A 23,087-nucleotide genomic window follows, 5' to 3' on the forward strand; every position below is an offset into this window, starting at 1 on the left:
TCACCCTGCTGATTTAACATCTTAAGGATATGCTGGTGTTGCGGGAATTTTCAGAGATGTTGAAAGTTATCCCATCAGGGGGCCGGATAATGCAAAAAGAGTTTCTTCCACATAATGGCTTTGATTCATTATGAATGAAAGGTGAACTGTGCATGTGCGTAGCTTGACACAAACAAATATTTCCATATGAAGTTTGAACATGTCTGTAAGAGTGAACAGATTTATTATAACTGCTAAGTATTGCAATAAAAAAGAAAAGAAAAAGATCAACAGCTATGTGACAAATCTGCTCTGATCTTCTTGTTGATCTGAACGCTTGTTTGCAATGAGCTTCCCGGTGTGAAACACAGGAGCAACAGCCTTCTGGGCTTTTGCTTCCGTGTGTCTCTGGAAAATGTTTGGGGTGATTAATTCCATTTAGCTGCTGGTGGTGCATTGTTTTGTCTTTGTTCTCCGTCTGCGCTTCTGACAGAATTGTGGCACGTGGTTACATCCTCATTAGACGCATGTCTCGTCCACGCAATGGTCCAGAGGTAACTCACAGACACAGCTCACGGATTATCATTTCATGGCGTTTCAATTTCTCCGTTCTCAATTTACAAGAGGCCGTGACCCAAACATGCCGAGTTGCAGCAAGATAGTATTTAGTATGATGTGTAAACAGGAGCTGAATTGAGCTATAAAAAAAGCTGCTGTTGAGCCCTGACGGAAGCTTAACATTCATTCATTGGATGGAGCTTCAACTCACTCTATAGTATGTTAAATTAAATTCTGAAAGAGTCCAGGCTTGCTATGTAATCTGAGAAAGTTAAGTCTTTCTTTGTGGATGTGAGCCATTCCTGGGGCAGCTCCAGTGGCAGTGAATTCAAGACAAATATTGTGGACAAAATGAAAATTATCTGGTTCTGGTTGTCTTTCCTGGGACATAATCTGTTTTACACCGTAACTATGATATATGAAAGAAGATGAGGTTTTGCCATGACGATACATGTTGAAGCCTTGGCTCTGGATTCTATATTTTCATCTCTATGCATATCGACAGATATTGATAGAATTTCGTGAGATTACAGCAATTTATTACATTGTTTAAATCTCATTTCATAGGATTATACAGCAGTAAAGATTTGCGTAAGCTTTACAGCTGGGCAGGTGTATTGTTGGAATATACTGGATGACAGCCTGAACAAACACATTAAGCATTTTAAGAGCCTATTCATCTTCATATAGCACCATCTGTATCGGCCAGATTTGCCTGGCTACGAGCTCTGGGAAGCCAGCCACACCCTCCTCTGCTATGAATTGATTATGTCACCAACATGAAACAAAACTACTTGTCCTGTACCTTAATCCTAACGAGGCAGATTGTGCATGTTATGTTTTAATCTGTTTAAGTGGGCACTTACGACATAGGTGGCAGGAGAAATAACCATGGTTGTATCTAAAATTGTGGGTATCATGCACTGAAAAAAAGATCTTACATCACATATCTGTATAAGTACACCTGACCAAATCATGTTTAGAGGGTTACACAGTGATTTGTCCAAAATGACCAGGGGTACAGCATATTGGTGTTTCCCTCTGTAAACTGCTGTCTATCAGCAAAAGTGCTGCTTTGACAGCTGTGACATTTTGAACAACAAATAAAAGCACAAACTCAAACCATTAAGTAGGTCAAGTGACAGAGGAAAATTCTCTTCCAGTAAATAATTATACATTTCATATTTAAAGCAATCCCAAAGGGTGAATATTCTCACTGTGTGTATATTTAGACAGGTCCCATGAGGAATTGCTTAACAACTTCACTTGAGGGCCACCGAGGAGCTATCTATGCTGCTTTGAAATTCTGGCAGGTAATACAACTCTCTGTCAATTAACCCTTGAACTAGGAACCCCGAGTCCATTACAGGGAGTGCTACTGTAGTTTGAGTTGCCTCACGATTTCCTCCCCTGTCACATCAGTAACAGTATTTGGTTTGACCAAGAAAATTATATTTGCATACTGAGTGGCCTGATTTCTTGTGATGCACTTTGAAGTTAATAAGCATTGGGACCAGGAGCCTAAAGAGGTGCTTTGTGTGAGTCAGAGAGAGAGAGAGAGAGAGAGAGAGAGAGAGAGAGAGAGAGAGAGAGGATGTAAAAAAAAAGGTCTAATTTGACTTTAGAGACTACAGTTTGAACTCAAGTTAGTAGTCAATCAATACAAACAAGTGTCAACCTTTTTGGTCCTATTCGTTTACCGTAGTTTCATCCCGTTCTCGGGTTGCTTAGTAACGCTCCCTAACTACAAACACGGATGGTGGAGCTCTAGCTTGCATTTCACGACGACACTGGGTTAGTTGTTCATTAAAAACACTAATAAGTGGCATATTTACATTGACGGTAAAAATGTAACGTACGGACGTATTGCTTTTGTAATCAAGCAGTTTTGAAATTCTTGTTGACTGATGTAACAAGTTTCACACACCTGTAACGTTACAGCTTTAAATTGGGCAATTTAGCGCGAACAATAGCATAACTGGCTGTCATTAAGTTAGTTTTAGCTAACAAACACAGGAAACGGCTCATTATTAGCATAAACACATTAGCTGACGACAGTTAGCGTTCTCCCGACATGGACCGGGATATTCGTCAGTATCTCACCGAGGCAAAGGAGCGACAAGGTTTGTATCGTACTGACGTTAATTCAGTAGTACTTTCAGCTTTAACGAGTTATTAAAATGTGCCTTCACTGTGTTTAACGTCATGTTACGTCATGTAATGTAGACTCTGGAGCTCTGCAGTCAGCTTACCGTTTACTTGAGAACGTGGCGGTAGCTGGAACCAGCGGACGAACTCCACGCATTGCCCCGGAGTTGTACGTTGTTTGTGCGGAAGCAGCTCTACAGGTGAGACCGGGGGCGGGGGGTGAATCAGTGAAACGTTACCTGTTGATATGTAGATTCAGCAGGGTCAAAGAAATTATTTGAGACATAAACCTAACGTTAGGTCATGAGTCGCAGCCCCTGGATAATACAAATGTGTGTGTGTGTGTGTGTGTGTGTGTGTGTGTGTGTGTGTATTTTCTGAGACCATGTGAATTCTTTGGAAACTATGTCCCTCAGAAATGTAAGTTTTATATTATCCCCGAGTTAGGATGCGATAGTCACAGGCCTCGTTTTGTCTACACTGTTAAAAATGGCCGACTAAAGTTTACAAGATATAATTATTGATTTAAATTACGATTAATCGAGTTTAAGATCGAACTAGTTGTGCCAAAAGTGCTACTTTAATGCCAATGGCACCTGAGGTTTATTTCCCTTTGGCAAATTCTTCTAAAGGAATTATGCCGCTAGGTTACATATCACACAATACAACTGATACCTATATATTCTGTCACCAGGATCATATAGAATCATGTGAGCACCTACATTGAAGATGGCCAATGCAGGTGTTCACATAGGCCTGATGCTGCCAATGCCATCTTATGCTGAAATCCTGGTGTTTGAAAGATTCACATGAGAGAGCAGTAGCTCTGAATGTGCCTGCGACGTTGCCTTCCAATTGCTGTGAGGAGCGTTGTCATGCTGTGAGGAGTTCAGAGGCTACTGAGATGCCGCATAAGACGCGTTGCTTCAAGCGGCCTCAGAAGATGAAAGATTTGCATCTGACTGAAAAAATGCTTGCCCCCATTTATATTAGTAAATGCCTGCTACATGTAAGCGTCATCATCTGCGGAAGTACTGACGTTATTGGCACGTGGAGAGGATTTTATTTGGTTTGAGTAAATAAAGCAGAAACATGATCCTTTTCAGGGTTCTTCGTTGATTAACACAACTGCTTTGTTGAAGTCAGCATCTAAAGGTACTGATACAGAAAATCATTTGAATAAAAACCTCTGCAGGAACGGCGCTAGAAGAGTCATCACAAATTCCATTATGTCACTGTTTTCATACAGTAACTTTAGTTAGCTAAATCTAACTATTCTCCCAGTGGGACAGGATAATAATGAATATTCACTAATGTCGACTGAAGTGTCCTAGGGCACTGGAAGCATATTTGAATAATGGAACACAGTGATATTCCATAATGTGATTTGTTCTGTCTTTTTTATGTCGTACAGCGAGGCTTCTCAGTGAAAAAGCAGCTTGCCTTGAAGTCTCAGGCCTGTTTGAATACTGAATTAGTCCACATCCCCAGCAGGACTACATCACAATAGTCTTCAGTTGTTGGAGAACTATGAATATTCCTGTTGCATTAAGACATTTTTCTAACATTTTCTCAGATACTGATTCACTGTGCGTCACTGTTACGTTTCACTTGTTTTATCATCTTCCAGCATGAGAAACAATGAGATACTTAACGATAACACAATTAAAAGCTGACAGTATACAACATTTCTGTTACGAATGATCTCCCCTGACAGCACTACAATTCCTTGAATGGAAACTACCCAGAGTGAATTCATCTAACAAGTAGCTGGAGACGGTGTATAAAACAATACTGACATGCTCGAGGGCAAAAACCTGCAGTTAAGATAATGTTTTTCGTCATGTGTAAAATCGATGTGCATCACACAACACATCAAGCCATTTCTGAGTTGTTTTGATACCACATCAAATTTAGAAAATTGCTGGTGACACAATGTAACAACACATGAGATTTAAATATGTATTTTGTTTGGCCTTTTGTGTTTTTTTTTCTCAGCTGGGTTGTTTGGAGATAAGCACAGCGTGTCTAAAGATGTACTTTGAAGGGAATCCGCCAGCTAATCAATTTCTGTGTCGAGCCTACCTCTGCCGGGGCCAGCTGAAGTCTCCGCCGGCCACTGGCAGTGTGGTGAGGACACCAAATTGGACACATCTCCTCAAGGGGGGTTGTGTGTATAAGTGTTCCTTTGCCAATGGGACACACACACACACACACACACACACACACACACACACACACACACACACACACACACACACGCGCGCGCAGTTACTTTAAAAATATACTGTACTGTTTCGCACTGTAAAAGGAGCAGATGTCCCTGCTTCGTAACCTACTTTTTTTCACAATGTGATTCTTCAAGGCACATTGCCCTTTGTCTTTTCACACTTAAGTGCAGTTTTTCTTGGTATTTTATCAAACTGTGGCCTCTATTGAAGAGTTTCCTTCTCTCATCTTTGTATGTTTTTGACAAAGTCTTTTGCATTTTTTTCTATTTCAGGGAGACTTTGAAGAGGCTGTGCTATGTTTTCTTAAAGCAATCGAAATTTCAAAGCATGAACCAAGGTACGTTACCTCTCAGAAGTGTGTTTGGCTTTGTTCTAGCAGTGTCAAGAAAGTTGACCAGTGTATGCCACGCACAGCTTATCATCTCTGCTATTGCTTGCACGTAATAAATGTGAAATATTCAAAACAGGAAATGTTCTTTTTTTTTAGCTATGATAGGTTATGAGGGTTCAGTCTGCTGCACAAGATCTATTCAGCGGCATCAAGGTTTGACTTGCAAAGAATGCAGTTGATACATGATTCTTCATGCTTCACCCCACAGGTGGATGATATTCAGCATGTTTTCTTCTTAATCTGCGAGCAGGGAGAAAAGGATGATAAATATAGATATGATGATAGAAATTGTGACATTTGAAGAACGACCCATCGGGAGATAGCGGCTCAGCCTTTGCGAACGAGCAGCGCCGACTCTCTTCCCTAATGAACTCATAACCTGTCAATAAAAGGGCTGAATGAGCAATCCCAATTAACACCAAAGGGAATAAGTTTATAATACATCCAGCCCAGACTAATGCACAACGCACTCTCTGGTTTATAAATTAGCAGCACTCAAATGGTCCGTTCACACAATTTCCTCTAAAACAGCGCCTTGGATTCATAAATTTCCCTCATTTTACATTGAAAGGCTCATACGGGGGGGGGGGGTCTCCTGAGGCCCAATGGACGATGGTTAATCCACACACATTTGCAATTCACAGAGCTTCTCTGTACAGAGTTGACACTTGGGCTGAATTGAGTTGTTCCAAGAGATCAAATGGCTTGCCCGTGGATCATGTGAATAATTAAGTTTTTCTCTGTTGAATTATTTTGCATCCGGTTTGTTTCTCACAGATACCACTTCTTGGCGTTCAACGCCTCGGTGCTGTACCTCCAGACAGTGCGTCCTCTCCTGCAGCCGGGGCGGTGCCGCCGCCTGGTCCCCTCCCTCGGGCAGGTGGTCCAAAGTCTGGACGAGGTGGCAGACCAGGACCACAGCTGGAGGGCTGAGCTCATGATGCAAGTGGCCCCTCGATGCTCTCTTAGTTCTCCTTCATGAATAAGTCCAGTCCTGATTCTGTCCGGTCTCATGCTGGTGACGCACAGAGCTAATTAGCCAGCAGTTCATTTGCGACCGTAGCTCTCTGGTTTCCATACTTATTTTCTTTTCTTTTTTTTTTACCTTATTCTCCTAAATGAGTGGAGAATCCGTATTCATGTAGGCTGTTTAATCATGTCTCCTGTTACACCTCAAATGTTACTTTGTTCTCAATGACCAACAGAGTATTGGTAGAATGCAATGCAATCCAAATCCTGGATTGTATTGGATGTACAGTAGCTAGGTGTATGTAAAATAATAAAGTGGAAACTTGGCATATATCGTTGTGAAGAACAATGTCCATGTTTAGTGGAAATATCCCAGTAAGCATTGCAAAACACTGTTCTTTCACACTGAAAGAATCAGTCTCATTTTCTCTCCGTTTCTACTCAGGCATCTCATTGAATGTCTCGTGGACGCCGGTGAAAAGGAAGATGCTGCAAGTTTTGCCAAAGTTACAGAAGAGTTCATGAAGTCCCACATCCCACATCTTTATCCAAGACTCTTTACGTTACTGGTGAACGGCATTTATTTTCATTTTGTAGTGGCATTTATTATGGGAGTGAGTTTTTTCAATACATTTTAGACTTAATGGCGCTCTGGAGTTATTGGAAGTGTTGGGATCACACAATCTGAAACAAGGCTACTTTTCATGCAGTTCACTGAGTCTAATTTGTAATACAGTAGAGCTTTTAGTGAAGCATTTGGGGATGATGAATAGAAATTAACTTCTACCTTTTACTCTTCTCTCCGTAGGTACAACACAAGCTGACAGAGAGTGATGACCTCATTGAAATGAGCAGGCAGTGTGCTACCTTAGCAGTCATTTACAGAATACAGGAATTTAAAAAGTAAGGACATTTTCTTTGCTATATTTAAGTAAGTGTGTTTTTTTTTGTTTTTTTTTCTTGCTGTCGTGATGAAAGCATCTATTGATTGGATGTTTGCGTATTAGCTCCCTGCTAATACTACAATCACGTTCAGTCATGTCCTTTATTAGGTATGACCTTATTAATGGTCATACCAGCTTCGGTTGTTCAGAGTTTCACCATTCTGTATTTGTAACCTACAGAGTGTGTTATGCTGGTGTCCGTCCCATCCTCGTGGATGTGATATCTCCTTGAGCAAAAAAAATTTGGCTAACAAACTATTATTTTGGCAATAACTCAAGAATTCATATACTAATGATGAGAATTTCACACAAATGTCTATGAGGATAAAATGATAACGTGGTGACACTTTGGACAGACATGGATGTAAACTGCAACATGACTGGTTGGCAGTGACAAACCGTATAGTACCACGACTTCTGGTGTGGCATCATACTAACCCAGTCCCAGCCCTCGACCCCCCCCCCTTTTCTGCAGGCATGTACTCGACATGTCAGAGCTCCTTATGGCTCTCTAGCTCATCTATAAACGTCAGCAGCGTGAGTCAGTCTGACCCAGCCATCGTCAGCATCATATATGTAATTTTGCCTCAGGTTTATGCACTGTTTAGTGAGTATATTAGGGGGGGAAATGGAAATACAGAATGCATGCATACTCTTGGGTGCATACGTTTATGTATTTTTAATTAACATGTTGTACAAACAGCAAGTTGGAAGAAATAAAAGAGGTTGAACCAACAAAAGAGGAGCTCGAGCAGATCTTTCGTCTCCTGGTGGATTGCACCAAAGCATCTGCTGTGCCTGTGAACTCCAGTCCTCCTCAGAGCCCGACACTCATCCAACCAGCTGACAGGTCTGTGACCCAGAGTGACCCGAACAAATGTCCTTCCCTGTCCTCTTACTAAACCTCCCACTACCACACAACCACATATGGATAACCCGAGGGCAGAGCATGGCCCGGATTACTGTACTTGGAATTGTATAAATTATGTTTTTATCTGGGATTTGCAGAGTCTCCTTCCTCCTGGAGTTGGCTCTGCTGGCCTTGCGAGTGAAGCGGCATGAAGTAGCTGTCGACTGTTTGAAGGAGCTGAAGTCGGCGGGAGAGGCTGTGAGTGTCCGGTGTTCTCCTGAAATGTCACAGGCCACACACTGTAACTATATGCAAATGCATGCACGGATTTTGACATCCACTCTTAAGTAGGCATTTGACAATAGATGAAATCAATTAGCTGAACTCACGCCCAACAGCTTAAGAGGTTGCTGCAGTTACTTTCAATAATGTAAGAATATTTTAATAGAAAGGTGTTAAGTATTTTTACAAATTTGTAATTTTGCTTGTATTGTGAATTAAGTGATATGATAACACAATTGGCAACGTTGCACATGTAAGAACTTTTAGCAGAAAATACGACTACCCTTACAGATGTGTCACCTTCTCTTCTGTGCACTGCTGAACCACATGTATGTGCTTTTGTCTTTTCAGAGTCTTGGCCAGCGCATAATAATGGAATGTGTCAGCTGTGAAATCAACCTCCAGAAGAGAGGGGGGAAGATGAACGACTACTCCAAAGCCAGTGTGGAGGTGCTCGATCATACGTCCGAGTTATCAGCCGTGTGTTCCCGTCGCATGTGATGCGGGCGGTGGACCCATTGGCAGAGTCATGATTAACTGTTCAGTAACATTTTCTGTAATCTCATTCTCTGTCTAAAGGCAGTACATCCATACACTCCCTGTCACTTCAATGGGTATCTCTGCCTTAAAACTACTAACCCAGCTAGCAGCGCTTAAGAGTTTTAGCTGGGAACTTTAATTATCAGTTTTTCCTCTCTGACTAAAAAAAAAAAAAAAAAAAAATTAAATCTCCATGGAATGACGACTTTGTAATCTCATTTTGTACCATTTAATATTCGGCTTGAAAACTGTCACATTTAAGAGTTGGCACCCCATTTTCCATACAGTCCAAGTGCACTTGCCAAATGATAGAAATGTTGTGCTCTCGTTGCTACAGGAGAGACGCTCTCAATCTGTAGTTTTGATCCCACAGGCCCGGCTGAAGGAGATAGGCAGGCTGGATCAGTGGCTGCAGACGGCAGTGAGGGAGAGGGACCCTCAGGCCGCACAGGCGGTGTGCGCTGCGCTGTGGAGCTCCTGTCTGCCCCTCTTGCAGCACAACCTCAGGAAACGCATCAGGACACCTCTGCTCAGGGTGGCCCAAGTCCTGGAAGACATTCAAAGGTTTACAGTTTCCTCAAATCCATCATGATACATTATTTGTTTATCAGTGCTGTCCTACTACAGTTGAACCACCTCCTAATAACCTCATTATGACGGCACAGCTACAGGTTATTATTTTTTGTGTGTAAAAACCTCATTTTCACATAACACTGCAACATTTGACAAGTGAAATAAAATGTTACATGAAGCTCAACACCTACAAATACACTAACTGCAGAGTGCAGATACATGTAATTTAACACAATGACAAGAACAAACTCACAAGAACCAGTCACATATATGTCAACAAAGCAGGTAGAATAACATAAAACCTAAATAACACGATTCAACAGGCCTCTGCACATTCCAGCAAAACTGCGGCGCTAAAACACGCATTCCACCACACACTGAAGAGCAGCCTTATTATTCACATCAGAGGGAACAATATTAACCATATCATAAAAACGACACGATAGACACATTAACACAGTAGTAACGCTACTGCAGATGAAGCAGTTCACTTACCAAAGTTGCTTTAAAGACAAAGTCCATCCTCCTTTCTTCGTTAACAAAGAGTTTAATGACACGGTTGTACAGTACGTCGGTGCGGTTCGGGTCCAGCCAGAGGTCCTTCTCGATTGCCATGGACACCAGTGATGACAGTCGAGCCTCCCCAGTTGTACAGACAGTAGCTGTGCAATGAGATAATAAGCTAATGGGAAAAATATTTAGAATACATGTAGTGTATTTATGAAAAATAATGAAACTATAAAACAGCTATAACTTTGTGATTCTGTCAGTGTCTAGGCCAGTAGAGAAGGCTTTGCTGGTCCTTACGGCCCACCACTGATGTCTACATATGTTTGGCTGTGTCCAGTAGCTTATTTAGCCAGAACAAATGACAAACAGGTTGTGTCCTGATTCAACATGCTGTCAAAGGGAGCATTACTTTACATATAGTATATTGCATGTTATAGTGGCTCTGTTATATTATAGCTCAACCTGTGTTGTAATGCAAGATGAAGTACTGTCTCCCAATTTTGAATTGTGGTATCACACCTACAGATTTGTCGTCATATATAATGTACTAGTTTATGCTGGAAGTGTTTGTTTGCTTTTTTCACAGTGTGCAGCTGGAGACGCGCTGTCAAGTCCACTCTGAGCTGGCAGCGATTGAAGAGGAGGACGGGCGCCTTGAGGCTTCTTTGACTCACCTTCAGAAAGCCCTGCTGCTGGATGACGGGACGCGACGGGAGCGCCTGTCGTCAGCTCTCCGCCTCCTGCAGCTCAGAGGCACCCTCTACCAAACGCCCCCCCGGGCCGAGGATAAAGCCGATATGCTTATGCAGCAGGTTTGCAGCCCGTCTGTGTCAGACAGTCTTAACATTACAAAATGAAGCGGTTCTTTAAAACTTAACAAGCGGAGGCTTTTTTTATGCAAAAGCATACTTGGTTTATAAACAGCAATCATACATAGGTACAGTGAAGGAGAACTTAAACTCTGTGTGTTTTTATGTATGGTGAGAAGAGCAGTGAGCCTCCTTCAAGGACTCTAAGTGATGGCTACAAGTTAAGTCTGACATCCAACCCTTCCTTCCCTTCCTCAGGCCAGGGACATGCAGCCCCAAGACAGGACGGACAGCCGTCCCGTCCTGGTCGCTGTGGGTCAGCTTTTGGCACCTGACCATTTCCAGATGGTGCTGGATGCTGACGACACCTCCAAAAGTACACATTTCTCTTCTTGATTTCAGTTTTCACTGAGACACAACAACATTTTCTCAATCACATGTGCTGTTTGTCAGAAGAAATATTCGTATGTTGGGATAGCTTTAAACACATATCCATATTGACTAAGCCTTTGTTTATGCACCGAGAATCACACATGTCATTAAACTTTGGAAGAATATTCCCCCATATACCTCTTATCTGAGGTAAAGTGCACTTTCCTCCTTTATGCATATGCATTTAAGGGGGGAATGAGAAGTAGCTGACTATTTCATGGCATCAAACTATGTTGAGCCAGGCACCGGTGGTTTTGTGCTCATTATACTTGACCTTAACATTCGGTCAACTGTAAAAAGACTTTCGATATGATATTTATGGATATTTATTCTCTGAGAGTTCAGCTGAACCACCCGATTAGCTGTCTGTCTGTCTGTCTTTCTGTCTTTCTGTCTTTCTTTTCAGCTGTGTCTGCACTCATTGTTTTTAATGTACTGTATTTTCTTTTCTTTTTTGTCATTTTCTTTGAGGAAAGCCCTGTTGCATTAATGAAATGATAGGCATAAAGATCAGGCCATACTATAAACTATTGACTTATAAAACATTGATGTTAGGTGTAGAACTGTGGCATTATTACATGTTTTGGAATTTATAATTAAGTCCATTAATGAGTATGTGTATATGATTTTATTTTTTTTAACCTGCTATCTCGGACAAATCCCACTGTTCTGATCTGACGGAGCTCCCAGAATGCAGCCTGAAGGCGGTCCTCTGCGCTGATTGTAACGGGCTGCTGTCTCAGCAAAGTAGGCCCTGATTACGCGGCTTGTGAATGAGAATAGGAAGGAACGTCACAGAGCAAACCTGACGTGTGCTGTCTCGCGTGTGAATTTGTCCCCTGAGACTTCAAGTCTCGTCAAAAGGTCGCTCAGTGGTGGCGTTGAACTTGCAAAAAAAAAAAAATGCTCAGAGAATTGGTGTGTGTTCCGGCGTTGACTGTGTGTGCTGGATCATTGCAGCAGAGGGGCCTTTTGATCTCACACTTATTCCATGCGCCTTGGCCCGCAACATCAAATGAACATTCAGCGGTCTAATGACCCAGGAAAGAACTCCCCTCAGCCTTTTGACAGCTAGTCAAGGGGCCCCTTTGGTCCGTAGAGGTTTTGTCTATAAACCTCAAGCGTCCCCTCGATGACGACACTTAACTGTCGTGTTCGGTGCTTCAAAGGCAGCACGCCAAGCATCCGTTGAGACGAGGGGGTTTTCATAGCTCATATTGTTGCCACGATGTTGTGTTGTACCTCAGATGGTCATCAATGAGAGGCGCATGCATGAGAGCGCGTGCGTACAGCCTTTTATTCCTTTGGTGAGTGTGCAGGCACTGGAGCGTTCTGCTTCTTTAAAACACGCCAGTCAAAGCCACAGACCTCTTTTTGTAGCTCAGTCCATAAAACAAATGCTTGAATTACTCTGTTGCTGCAGGCGGGTGTGACTAAAAATCTGGAGCTCTGTTGTTGTGCTTTTTGTTTTTGTGTTTTGGGTCTTACTTGTCTACATGATTATGTCGCAGTCTGTGACATCGCTGTTTTTGAAAGGGGCGGCAATGCTGGAAATGGGCCATTTACTCTCGGGGTCCCTTACTTGTCGTTCCTTTCTTACGTGGAAGTGGAATAATAAGGCTAATTTTGTAACTTCCTTGAAAAGGATAACATTCTCACTACCTACATTAGTGCACATTTATTCCATGTTTTATGCATCCTTTAGTCCTAAGGAGTCGTGTAACAGACTGACTCAAGTTTTTGTTACGCATGCATACTTGCCGGAAAATTGTGTTGAATCCTTATTTAGCGAAAATGCAGGAGCTTTTCCAGTAGCATTAATCGACTGATGTATTCAGTCTTCCAACAATTGTCTAGTTCCCGTAGGCGGTCTTGGATCTGGACCAGTAGCTCAGCTCTGTGCTAAGGCGCAGCATCACTCTACATCTGTGCAGAAGCTGGACGGACACCTGGCCAGACAAGGAGATAACACAGACAACACAGAGAGGTGTGTGTTTGTACATTTACATGTATTAATTGTGATTATACATGTATGATCTTGAATACAAGCTAAAGCCCGACTTCCTCGTGCCAGTTTAAAGTTTTCTTAGCAACTACTTTTTTTTAGCTGTCCAGCTTAAGCAGGTTTGTATGCCTTGTTGTCTTTTGATCCTCTCTACAGTTAAAGTTGTTGTGTGACTCTAGGCGTCTTACAACCTTCTTTTACATTCACAGCACGTAGTTGAGGCTGCCTGTCTACCAACATCATTACAGTAAAAAAGTGTGCACATGAGACATTGCAAGCTTAATGGGCTGGAGAGGGCAAGAGGCTTGACTTGAAGATTCCCCAAAGGAAAAGTTTGTTATTCATGGCCCGGCAAAAAAATCCCAACCTTAAATCATACACCGTGTGCTGCTTTGCCTTTTTAAGAAGGTATCATCTCTCAAGTGTTCTTTATTTTATTTTTTGTAGCTCCAGAGTGAAGCTGTGGGCAACGCTGGTGAAGACAGCCAGGAAACAGGAAGTGTGGGATGTGTGCCGAGCTGCTTGTCGATTCTGTTTGCTCTACGACGACGGGAGATGGAAGATCTCCGAGAATGACGGTAAGACGATGAACGATCCTCAGACTGACGGTACTATTCCTCAATATCGGAGTGATGGACAGGAAATAGTAGTGGTAGCTGTATTAGTTATACATAAAAGAGGGAGACACGGTTGCTTTCATTGAGAGATTTCTCATCACCGGTTTTGTGAATTTGATCCAGAACACAGGTCCTCGGAGGAGGAAAGCGGTGCAGAACGTCTTCACGGTTGCAATGGAAGCCAAACCTGCGTGAGGGACTTGCTGCGCCTTTTTGCCGAAATCCACTTCATCAGTGCTGAGGTGTGTGATGACTAACACAAACACACTTTTCATATGTTCTTACTGTAGTACTCCACATAAACAGGTTTCACATTTGCTCCTGTTGTACAAACGCGGTTGCATTACTACGTGGACGCCGAAAGCAGGTCAAAATATGTTAGAGCTCTCTGCTCCTTTTTGTTCCATTTCTCCCCTCAATGACTGTTGTCTGTTTTGTAGAATTCTTTTTATTTTTTATGAATGGTCATGGTCAGCCCAAAGAGCATTGCTTTTCCAGTAAATGCCACTCCGTGGAAACACTTAAAGGTCTAGTGTGTAGGAACTAGCCGTGAGGTTGCAGACTGTAAACAGCTGAAACTGAAACCAAGCAGGCAGGAGAACTACACAATTCGTATTTTCAGGCGAGTTTACGCTTAAGAAAACATTCTAATTAATATTACATTACAGATATCACAGATACATTCCTGCCAATAGATCCCCCTAAATGCTACACACTGTACCTTTTTTAATGTGAAGCAACAGGATGTTCCCATATGCATTATGCCTAATTCACACTACTTTATTTCAAGCTTCTGTGGATGCAGATGTTGTTTTATCGAGGTGTTGATGTTCATAAAAACTATTCTAGCTATCTCAGATCATAGGAATATTGTATTGGATTTGTTTGTTTTTTAGCTCCTTTTGTAATATTCCACTGCTTGCAGTAGTAAACATGCATTATGGGATTTTGAACAGGCCCGTGAGGTAGATGTTGATTTGTTGGAGTCAGAGATTGTTGTGCCTGTCTTACGAGCTTGTCTCATTGTGTAATCCCGCTTCCCATCAAGCCTGCAGCTCCAACTCTCTATTAAGTCCATGGAGATGTTAACTTGACAGCACTTTGAAGAAAATGGAGACAACTATCCACAGCAACTACATGACCTTGTCAGAACTGACTCACACTGTAGCGTCTATGCTTGCTCCCCTCATGTAGCTCTCTCTTTGTTCCACGTTACACGGGATATTCTTTTTTGAGCATTGGGGTCATAATTCATTAAGTGAATAGATACCTACGTCTCAGTCCTCTTGTCTTACCTGAGTTGTCCACCGCTGGAGTAAAATGCTCACCGGTCGCTTCCTTTCTTTTCTTTGATCTGCTGCCGCTGAGCTTTAGCGGCTCTAGAGAAGCTGTCAATCCCATAGCGGGAGGTCTTCTCTTCTCATTTGATTATGAATTCATCAAAACAGGAAGTCATTTTTAATATTATCCTTTGTGGTTGAGAAATGAAAGTATTCTGTCTTGTCAAGGCCACCGTCCAAAAGCTGCTCACAGAGGGGGTTCAGCTCAACGGCCCTGCTGTCCCCGCAGTGCAGAGTGACATGTGTGCGTCTGAGGAGGATCCACACTGGGTTGTTTACAGGTGAAAACACACACACACACACACACACACACACACACACACACACACACACACACACACACGCTAGCATCATGAAACTAGAATATTTAGTTTGTATTGTATGTCTATATGTATCTACTTCATTATTTGCATATGACAGATTTAATTATTCTTATATTCATTTAAAGTTACATTGTACATGACCATATTAAACAATTTACATTTTCTGTTGTATTAGTGATTATTAATAGCTATAACAGCAATATAAGCAGCGATATGAAAGCTTTCAGTGACCAATTACCTCCTTTTTTTGTTTGTTATTCTATGTTAGTTTTGACAAAATTGTGACTTCTGAATTCTCAGGTCTCAAAAATAATGAAACCTGATATTTTATGATATCATCTGATATGTTATATATAATTATATCAAATTCCCCTAATTCCTCTATGTGCATTGTCAACTGTAGTCTCTGTTAGTGTGGTTTTAAAATGCTGTTTAAAGAACAATAACGTGCTTTAGTCTTTTAAAGTGAACACATTGTGTAACTCGCCAGAGATGATGATGATGATGACAGGTAGTGGTGGGAATGACACAATCACTTAAACTACAAACCCATTAACTAAAACAGCTTTTGTTTCTCTTGAACCAAAACTGCACAGCAGATCTGAAACCATTCTCAGACCAATTACGTGGTTTAAACGAGGCTGCAAACATTATCAGTGATGTGATTACCTTTTACTAAAGACCAGGATGTTGTAGATCTACACCACAAAGCCCCAGGATCACACAAAGTCGTAACAGCCTATTTTCTTCATTGAATTGACAAGACCTGACACATCACATCCAGCGTTAGAAATACTGCTCCTCTCCTCTTCACCTCCAGCACATTGTTACATAATGCGGGCTGAGAGCTTCACCCAGGTGCTCAAACAAATTGGTGTTGAATGCCTCATTGGATGTAACGTATTTGACATTGTAGGGGTGGATCATGCAGAAAAACCTGTCAGCAAATGGAACTATTCTTGTAAAAATCCTATCCTGCGTTGTAATTTTAAATAAGCATTGTTCACTAGAGACAACACAATATGGACTATCTCCCTTTCCCACTCTGTATTCTCTGCCTCTCTCACCCAGAGACTGGATCCAGGCTCTGTCTGCCTACGCCACCTCCAACTTCTCACGTGCAGCGGAGCTCGGAGCAGAGATCGAGGAGCCGTGGGTGGTAGCTAACGCAGCCACTTACCTGTGGAACTACAGCAGCCACTTGTTGGCTGCTGGGGAGTACCGACGCCTGCTTCCCGCCTTCCAAAGTCTTGTGGCGATACTCCGAAAGAAGGAGTTCTCTGGGTAGGCCGGGTCTCTAAATTAGTATCACTTTTCATTACAGGGTATACACCTGTCAAGGCTTTTACACACTGGTGGGTGTTTGTTTTCCTGCGATTAATTTGCACGCCAATATATAATTTCTTCTGAGCGAGGTCAATTTTTCTGAGCTTTCATACCGCAAATAAAGGTATTATCCAATAATGGTACTGACGTTATGAATAGTTTTAATGTGAAGTAATAGCAGGCGAGTATTTATCATTTACGTGTTGTTTATTCATTACGCCCCCGGTGTGTAAAGACCTTCTAAGGGGTGTGAGACAACTTTTAAAAGTGAATATACAGTTAAATCTCAGCCTTTCATTCATTTTGGTGAAGAAAACTACATTAAATTGTTATTTTTATGTTTGGATTATATATTGGATTATTATTTAAGATATATTTTTAAAAATCCCACACAATGGGGGCACGGTGAAAACCTGAACACAAGCTGCATGCATTAGAAAAGTATGCAGATAAAACCAAAGAGCTAATAGAACGATGGCCAAGAGTCATAAACATAAAAAACATACAACAACGCCTATTTAGTACGTATGATTCTTTAAAAAGAGAATTGTATTAAAATACCAAAACAAAAAAATAACAGGAAAACTCATATCTGATGCAACATTCACAGGAATTTCTCAAAATTCACCTAAATCTCTCATTTCACACAATTCTCTTGCAGTTATTGTGTTCACTAGTATTGGTAGACAGGCACAGTTTATCAGTTGGTCCGTTATTAAGTACAATAGGAAATGTCCATAAAATAGGTCACTTAATGTTACTCATAGTAGAAAAGAGGTCCCTTGGGGGAAAAAGTTGTGAACCGCAGATTAATGTACTATGCAAACACTTTAAATTCAGTTGAAACTTGAAAAGTATTACATTTTCAGCTGATAGCTGCAATATGTTCTCTCAGAAAATCGTTTTAGGCACGCTCAGAGTTGACTTGTAAAAAAATGTTTGTTAATTTATTCTCTGGCACTGTAGCTCACTCTCAGAAAAACAGGCGGTTTAAGCTCGGCTCTTGTTTCTGGCTGTAGAGAGAAGCAGTGAATGTTCATGAAAATGCACCAAGCTGTCCTTGGGCATAGAAATAATTACTTGAATGTTGGGATTCAGTGATATCATACATCTTGCTGTCCAAATCTGTGGTACGTTTTTTTTTTTTTAACTTTCAGAAGGAACAGTATAAAACCAAGGATGTTTGGCCTTCAAGCCGAAATTCCAGTCCTTGTTTTTCTCCAGATGATGTCAGTTTGGAGCGTTCTCGGTTTTGTATTTCTCAGGAACCGCGCTCTGCTTGTGCTGCTCTGTGATGCTTTGGCCCGGGGATTGATTCAGGCTCCAGACATTGCCGAGCAAGCCCCGCCAGGAGACGAGGGTAGAAGCAGACAGGAGAAGGCTGCCAGTGCCCGTGGGGCTTTCTTAGACCCTGTTGCCCTTCAGGATGTCCGCAAGGCATCTGAGGTATGTCGTATGCCGGTGTGTGTGTGTGTGTGTGTGTGTGTGTGTGTGTGTGTGTGTGACAAAATGTTTCTATGAGTAGATTTACTAATCAGTACCATACAAGTGTTTGTGACAAACACTGACTTTCAGTTTTGTTCATTTTCACTGACATTATTGAAATCTTTGATCTCATGAAATGTGCTTTTAAACAAACCAATAAAAGTGCATTTGTTGCCAACATGTGCAAAGGCTCCGTATGTTGTAATAAAATCATAACCAAAGTTGGATACAAACCTCCTATGTCGCAAAACATTTGCATAAAAGCTGCACACGTCGCTATAAATTTGCATCAACATGCCCTCTGTTACCATACATTTATATTAACACTCTTTAAATCTGCATTCATTTGAAAAATAATTAATTACATCACCATATTTGCATATAGATTAAAAAGCCTATCAACATAGAGAACTACTTACCACTATCTGTTAAGACTGCAGTGGTTATTGTGTAGTTACTAATTCTGTCCAAAACCTCAGTAGCAGATACATTATATTGTAAAGAACAATCAATGAGTTCTAGAGGGTTTAGAACTCTCAAGGTATCGTGTAACATGAAATCATGACAACTCGGGCCCCAGTCTTTCTGGGTCCTACATGTTCATACGTCACAAAGTAAAGTAAAGCAAAACATTTTTGCATTGAACTTTGTTGATTTGTTGCATTTTGTTGAAGCACACATGATTGACCCTCCCATGCTTTTAACTTTCTGATCTGTCCACTGTGAAAACAAAAATTCCAGCATTCAAAGCTTAAGAACGGATCAGAATCTCACAAAATAGCAGAAAGGAGTGTGTTGAGACTCTGAAAGGAGTGCGTGCATAATCTCTGAATGGAATTTGCTGAATCGTGTTCAGAAACTCAAGTTGTAATCTTTTGTACAGATATGTATGGAACGCTTTTCACACTGTCGACTCTTTTGAAAGTTTTAAACTAGAGGTGGGCCGATGGTGGATTTTTATTGGCCAATATAACGACGATAGTTTGGATAATGGCATATTGTTGTATGTAAATAATAGACATCTAAAACATAATTCAAAGGCTGTTGTGCAATGATGGCACAATGAACCCCCAAGGCAATGGAAGGGGCAACAGTGCAGCTTACTTTCAACCTTTGAAAATGTTCTCTTAATTTTATGAATTATGAAATGGATTGGTATCATATGGATCCTGACCTGTTTTAAAGAAGAAATGTGAAGCTTTTTTTCCATGTTATTTTGGAGCTATCACACTTCATGTCATCCTCCATAAAATGTTCTGTAATTCAGCCCACAGGTCCAGTATTATTATGCCAAAAAGGTACGTGGGTTCACTAAAACAGACAAGACTACAGGGGCTGTAACTTAAGGTCCTTCCATCATGGGGATGAAAAGAAAATGATCAAGGATGATAAAAAAAATAAAAAAACATTTTGGGACGGTCACGGAACGGAAAGTAGACCTAGCCTGGAAAACAAAACAAAGACAATATTCTCTGCAGAAGTTGTCGATGTAGAATTGCGAGAGACAATCCAAGAATGCGTAAGCAACAACTCCGAGGCCTCTCAGGAAGCATTGATTCATCCTCCATAGGATACGTGACAGATGTTAGAGCATCGCAGATGAAAAGTTGAGGCACTCTTATGTTCACACTACGAGCAACAGTTTACAACTCGTTTTCAATGGAAGCTACAAACTGATGCCCGACACTTGTCTAGCTGGCCTAGACCGCTCAAATTGTTGGTCCGCTTTTATCTACTATGATGTCATGAGAGGGAGTGTCATCAATGGGAGATACATCCCCTCCCAGTGGTTGCAGCAGAGACTACAACCCATAATGGCAGCTGGTTAACTGACTACAATTCCCATAATCAACAGGGCAGCTGCCTTGGCTGCCCAGCTGAAAGAGATGTGACTGATTACCCTGGAGAGGCTGTTGTGAGGGACAAAGGAGAAAACGTTTGGAAGGAGAAGGACAGGAGCAGACAAAAAGAAGAGAGTTTTATGTTACGTTAAAGACAATGAACCAGAAGTAAACTGAAGATACTTATGTTTGTTTTTTGAAGCGGCTTTCTACTGGAATTAACTTTAACAACAATCTGAATACAGTATGTTGAGTTAGAAACCACCACTTGTCATCTTGATTTGTGCATCCACGCCTCACAAGCTGATCCCGACCTCTCAAGACATCACACTACCCACAATTCCTGCTCCGTTCCGTCCTAAAAAAAAAAATGGAAGAAAAACAAACCGTTAGCCGGTTCTTAGAGCTATTTAACTCCATAACTACGTCAACAAGCACTTAAGAGAGACACTTCCAACGGCGACAATGTAGCCGGACACTTTTGTAGCTTTGTCGCTCGTAGTGTGAACATAGCATCAGCAAGATATACAGTCTATCCCCTTCGTCGCTTAACACACATGTAGCTCCCGTGCAGTGACGTGCGGTGAGGTTCGTGGCTGGTGAGGCACTGACTGCGATAAGTCAGATTTACAAATATATGAACCCAATAGAGTAGCTTAAATCACCATTCAATTGGCAGCTTGCACATTGACTACTGGTTGTTTTTCATATTTCATATCGGCATTCTTTACACACACATAGGTAAGGTACATATATTACTCTGCCTCACCTGCCTCTCCTGACCACACGTCCCTGCTCCCGTGACTGTCTGTGTCTCGTCGGATGTCTATGCTCTCTGTATGAGCTGCAGTTGCCAGTTGAGTCCCGTTTCCGTTCTCTTTTTCTATTTAAATGATCCACCATGAATTTCGGCTCTAACTCCAGATGAAAGGCACTTTATCAGTGAATTATTAACTAAATTCCATCGTGTCTGTTTCCTCTTTGGAGGAAAGATAAAAAAAGTGATCCTTTCTGATGCATTTTTTATAAATAGCCGACAGTAGGGCAGGGTCGGATTCAACGTCTCGTCTTGAACAAAGCCTCACTGAACTCTTTCGTGTATGTTGGCCGTGCCTGCAGCTGACAGGCTGGCAGAGGGCGTTGGGCTACAGAAAGGCTTGTTATAGATACATAGAATAATGTATGGTATTTGATAGACACTACGATTCACATTTACATTTTAAATGTCATTTAGGACTATGCAGAATCCTCTCTGTTAATGTCGTGTTCTACTTATTGAGCTTCTCAGGCTGCTAATACCGTACCAATGCAAGCTCATTATCGTTTTCTACACTTCCTCCCAGCTGTGTGACTTCGCCCTTCGCATGTCCACCTGTAACACCCCTGGGGAGGCCGTCCCCATCGCAGCAAGGAAACGGGTGGTAGCCACGTGGGTGCAGGTCAGGAGGCTGCTGCAGCAGGAGATTGGCACAAAGATGGACACTAAAGACGAGGTACCATTCTCTTCTGTTGGTCTATGATGGTTTGTCATCATTACTAAGCCTGTAGGAGATCATTTTAATGGATGGCAAGTTCTAGCCATAGACTGCACGTCTTTTAAATCTACCTTCCACAGAGAGGAACATTAGTGTATGGCACAATCCCTGTCTGTCATAACAGCTAGACCATTACTGAAAAAGTCCTGGAAAATGATCTCTAGAGCAGAGTGGGGACCCTATGTTCATTACATTGTAGTCCAGGATTGAGTTGCACCAGTTATAGTATTCATAAATCATTACTATTCATTTGAGCGTTGGCTTTCTAAATTAGTCCACATGCCAGTCTAAAGAGCCCTATACACCCCGAGGTTTTATGTTAGTAATGTACAGTATGGGTCCCCAACATTTATATGATGCCGGATGCTAACTTGCATATGTTGGGCAGTTTGCATAATTAGCATTCTTCACATTAATTAGCATAATCATCTGTATTTCAGCAATTATTTAGCTGATTTGGACAATGCTAGAGTGCGTTTCGGGGTTATTCAGGATGCTGAATCCATTTATGTCTATTTAAAACAGAAGTGGCCATATTTCCAAGTTTTAAAGAACGCTCTATCGATTGGATTGAAAAGATAACTTGTATGTATTTCAAATAAATGGAATAACTTCAAATTAGTTATAAATTGAAAGATATTTATCAACACAATTATCCAAACATTTTTAATGTTAATTCACAATAGCCAACACTCTGAGGTGACTCACAATTGGGTATTTGAGAAAACAAAGGCACCACACCAAACTGTTATGACTTTTGCTAAATAATATCTTCAAATACATTACATTACATTACATTACATTAATTTAGCAGATGCTTTTATCTAAAGCGACTTACAATAAGTGTATTGAACAGAACTACTAGAGAACTACTAGTCACCAGAAGTCATAAGTGCATCTCCTTGCTTACACAAGCATCTAAGAGCATGAAGCAGAGCATAAACCTGTCACAGTTCAGCTCCACACCCTCCTCACCTGTTCACTCACTTGCCTCTGATCATTAATCAAGCCCCTATATAGACTCCTGCCTCCCAGACACACACTACCAGATTGTTCTTCGGTTTTCTATGCCAAACTCTCCAGCACTCTCTCACGGACTGATTTCCTGTTACCGACCCTGCCTTCCTCTGTTCTACCCGCCTTGCCTGACTCCCGGTAAACCCACCAGCCTTCTAATCCTGACTCTGTTTAACTCTGCCTGCTGTATCTGGAAGTTTGTAATAAAAGCCAAAGATCCCTGGATTCTTGTGTGTTGCATTTGGGTCCATATACAACCGGTTACAAAACCAGAGTAAAAGTACAGTGCAGAAACAAACAAATACAATAAGTGCAACAAACCAATACGAATACAATAAGTGCAACAAACTAGTATGAATCCAATAATTGCTGAGTGGAAGGC

At 41.5% G+C, this 23,087-nt stretch overlaps 1 protein-coding gene across 1 annotated transcript in view; it reads left to right on the forward strand.

The window, feature by feature from the left end:
• The first annotated feature begins 2,310 nt into the window (after positions 1-2,310).
• The window catches only part of LOC137884746 (cilia- and flagella-associated protein 46), a 60,003-nt gene continuing 39,226 nt past the window's right edge, over positions 2,311-23,087 (forward strand). Inside the window, exons 1-20 of the mRNA XM_068726736.1 lie at positions 2,311-2,660; positions 2,764-2,885; positions 4,684-4,815; positions 5,189-5,253; positions 6,085-6,249; positions 6,722-6,845; positions 7,085-7,179; positions 7,924-8,070; positions 8,229-8,328; positions 8,704-8,802; positions 9,266-9,456; positions 10,562-10,787; positions 11,043-11,160; positions 13,074-13,203; positions 13,669-13,799; positions 13,962-14,080; positions 15,347-15,459; positions 16,573-16,785; positions 18,093-18,273; positions 21,497-21,646. Coding sequence (XP_068582837.1) covers positions 2,612-2,660; positions 2,764-2,885; positions 4,684-4,815; positions 5,189-5,253; positions 6,085-6,249; positions 6,722-6,845; positions 7,085-7,179; positions 7,924-8,070; positions 8,229-8,328; positions 8,704-8,802; positions 9,266-9,456; positions 10,562-10,787; positions 11,043-11,160; positions 13,074-13,203; positions 13,669-13,799; positions 13,962-14,080; positions 15,347-15,459; positions 16,573-16,785; positions 18,093-18,273; positions 21,497-21,646 — 2,670 coding nt within the window. The 5' untranslated portion in view covers positions 2,311-2,611. The remainder of the gene's footprint in view (positions 2,661-2,763; positions 2,886-4,683; positions 4,816-5,188; positions 5,254-6,084; positions 6,250-6,721; positions 6,846-7,084; positions 7,180-7,923; positions 8,071-8,228; positions 8,329-8,703; positions 8,803-9,265; positions 9,457-10,561; positions 10,788-11,042; positions 11,161-13,073; positions 13,204-13,668; positions 13,800-13,961; positions 14,081-15,346; positions 15,460-16,572; positions 16,786-18,092; positions 18,274-21,496; positions 21,647-23,087) is intronic.

This window comes from Cebidichthys violaceus, unplaced genomic scaffold (genome assembly GCF_023349555.1).
Source record: "Cebidichthys violaceus isolate CVI_PGR_0920_01 unplaced genomic scaffold, fCebVio1.0.p SCAF_10, whole genome shotgun sequence".
NCBI classification, from domain to species: domain Eukaryota; kingdom Metazoa; phylum Chordata; class Actinopteri; order Perciformes; family Stichaeidae; genus Cebidichthys; species Cebidichthys violaceus.